This window comes from Nothoprocta perdicaria, unplaced genomic scaffold (assembly GCF_003342845.1).
Source record: "Nothoprocta perdicaria isolate Ctin4 unplaced genomic scaffold, notPer1 scaffold_75, whole genome shotgun sequence".
NCBI lineage: Eukaryota > Metazoa > Chordata > Aves > Tinamiformes > Tinamidae > Nothoprocta > Nothoprocta perdicaria.
In genome coordinates this window covers 205,857-208,918 of record NW_020456032.1, presented here as the reverse complement: position 1 = coordinate 208,918, position 3,062 = coordinate 205,857, and the positions used below count along the sequence as shown (strand labels likewise).

The 3,062-nt window shown below is 54.2% G+C and overlaps 1 protein-coding gene across 1 annotated transcript in view; it reads left to right on the top strand.

The window, feature by feature from the left end:
- The first annotated feature begins 2,260 nt into the window (after nt 1-2,260).
- Nucleotides 2,261-3,062, top strand: part of LOC112957657 (protoheme IX farnesyltransferase, mitochondrial) — a 72,271-nt gene continuing 71,469 nt past the window's right edge. The window contains exon 1 of the mRNA XM_026051385.1: nt 2,261-2,320. Within this exon, the coding sequence (XP_025907170.1) occupies nt 2,261-2,320 (60 nt within the window). The remainder of the gene's footprint in view (nt 2,321-3,062) is intronic.

The window sequence follows — 3,062 nt, the reverse complement described above, 5'->3', positions numbered from 1 at the left end:
GCTCCACTTCTAATTATTTCCTGAGGGCAAGTCTTTAACAGCGTGGAATTGCAATGTTTCAGACTCTCAGCAGGTATCACTACACTTGGCTAATGGATGTGGGCTTTCCTCATTTAAGACCCAAACACATCTATGCTTCAGTCTTGYGCTGATGGGAAACTTCGGCATCACAAGTCCCCATTTGCAGAAAACRCCGTAATCCCCCAAATCCATACCCTTAGGAGCCACTCCAGGAATGCCTTAAATGGCCACCAGGTTCACTGGSAGCTTCTCAGCTACCGCTGCTGGGTAGGTAGGTAGGTCTAGCTCAGGGAGCTCTTCCTTAGCAGGGATGTAACCACAGCATTCAGCAGAGATCTTCATAGAGCCACTGTGGTTGGAAAAGATCTTTGAGATCATCAGGTCCAACCGTGAGCCCCTCAACACCCTCCTGCTGAACCGTGTCCCCAAGTGCCTCATCTACACGTTCCTTGAGCGCTGCCAGGGACGGTGACGCCGCCACTGCCCTGGATGCCTGTTCCAACACTTGGCTACTCCTTCCATGTGGAAATTCCTCCTGGTATCTACCCTGAAGCTCCCCTGGCCCAACTTGGGGCCATTTCGTCTTGTTCTGTCCGTAGTTATTYTGGTGGAGGGACTGACCCCGTCTCCCTGCAGCCTCCATTGAGGTAGCTGTAGAGGGTGATAAGGTCTCCCCAGAGCCTCCTCCTCTCCACACTGAATAACCCTGGTCCCTCAGCCACCCCTCGTGAGCTTTGGGCTCCAGCCCCTTCTCAGCTCTGTTGTCCTCCTCTGGACCTGCTCCAGCACCTCCCTGTCCTTGTAGCAAGTGCCCAAACTGACCCCAGGGCTCTCGAGGCAGCCTCAGCAGCACCCAGCACAGGGGCACGATCCCGTCCCTGCTCTATCTTCCCTTCAGGTCGAGGCCTGAGACAGTCACTCCGCTTTCACTGCACTTTCGTTTGGGCTTTCATCTTCTCTTCTTTCCTCTCACCGTTTATTTCTGTGCTTCTGTGCTGCTCACTTGGGATAAGATCCCTCCTGTATCCGGTCCCAAAGAAGCAGCTATACTTGCACTTAAGTAACCCGGGGTAAAACAGCCCTGGAATTGCACTAAGCTCCGGCTTCCCACATGGTATGTTACTAAACTGCACAGCAGTTGCCGTTCTGAAACGATCTGTAAAGGTTACCACAACAACAGCAGGATGCCAGCTTATTTATTTTGCACGTGGCTTTTCAAGCTCCCTATCGGAGAGTACATCAAGTCTCCGCGGAGCTCTAGCATCAATGCCACATTCTGCGAAGCAAGGAAAATATAATATTTGTACAGTGGGTCTTTAAATCACTTTCTGACAACAGATCAATCTTCCAAGCAGCCTTGTGGTGTTACGAGGAAGAGAAGGGGACGTTTTTGAGWTGAAGGAGTACGAGGCGCGCGCTGCCTCGCTGGGTTCGCCCCTTCCTGCACYGAACTGCAGCGCGCTGCGGCCGCCGTCGAACTGAGCTGCCCCAATCGGGTTTACGGTGGCGCTAATAGGAAAGAGGATCGTATAACGCTGTTAATACGTGCCGTGTAATTAACAGTAATGAGAGTCGCGTGGTTAAACGCCCCTTGCCTCACCCYGAGAGCCCACCTCTAGGTGCAGTGTTTATTTTACAGCAGCGGAGAAGCAGCGCGGGGCCAAAGCAGCTGCACCCGCGGCCATTAGGCAAAGGGAGTCATGGTGCAAAAGGGGCGCCCAGCATCGCAGGGGGCCGGGCTCGGCGCCCCGCAAACCCAAACCCGGCCAAGGAGGCCCCAGGCCCCTGCGGGCATTTTAGGCTGAGTTGCTCTGGCATTTGTAGGTTTGCACCCTCTGGAAATCCCTAGAGTTTTCCTTCTCCAGGAGTAGCTGTGGTGGTTAAACGCGGAAGGGCATGTGACGTTCCTTAAATCACCATGATCGTTTCCTAAGGAAGTGTTTCTCCGTCTTGAGGCCTGCGGATAACATTCTCCTTAATTAGAAAAGTGGCGTTTTACCTCCCTYTCTGCAGGGGTGCAATTTATTGCCTGAGCGGGCGGCAGTGAAAGCCGGGCCTTAAATCTCAGCCCTGTCGCCCGGCGCTYGGTTACCTCAACCTTCCCCTCCCTCCCTACGGGAGCCCTCGCGCACCGGCCACCCCGGGAAGCTGCTGTGCATTCGCTACGCGACATACACTTTATTTTTGTAGGTGTAAATTTAACTGGAGAACGAACCCGCGGAAGCCATAAAACCCAGGGATGCAAACAGGRCCCACGAGCCGGCAGACGCCGAGCRACGGGAACTCGGAGCAGAATAGGGTATTAATTGCAAGACATGTGAAGGCCTAATTCCTCCCCAGCTCCCCAAATAGAAAGAGAGTGGAAATAAATGCTTCCAAGTAGGGTATTCTTGGTGAATTAGTGTGAGCGTTCTCATTTTATCTTCCTAACGATGACTTGAGGTGACTTTGGTGTGAGTTTAAGCGCTAGAGACAGGAAAGCCGGGAAGGAAAACGGCTCCGAGATGTCCACGCTGGAGCGTTGGGCAGGCTTTTCAAAGCAGCATTTTCCTGTTGAGGGGGATTTTCAGAAGCACTCAGGTCACTCACAGCCCCCAGCTCCTCCACTTTAACCCTTAGGAGTTTTTACTGTTCAGTTTTACAGGTTGCGGGCGTGTGGGCCGCGCTTTGCAGCCCGCAGCCGCCTGCTCCCTTTCACCCCTGCTCCCTTCGGGGCCTTGTCCGGAGCATCCCGGGGTTTCCCAAGGAGCAGGATCAGCCCGGGGGGATCCGGGGAGCAGGGGGCCAGTACGAGGGAAGCCACCGGGATCCCACTTGGAACCTCCTGGATCCCACCTCGCGTAGCATAGCTAAACACGAAAATAAATAAATAGGGCTAAACACGTAAATAAATAAATCCCAATTTTCAGACGCGTGGTAGGAGGGTAAACGGCACAAGCGGCTTTTATTCAGCCCTGAGCTTTGCCTCGCTCATGGCAGAGGGGCTGCAAGGCCGCCCCTCGGGGCTGCTCCGTTCCGCGCGGATCCGCTCCGGGTCCTCC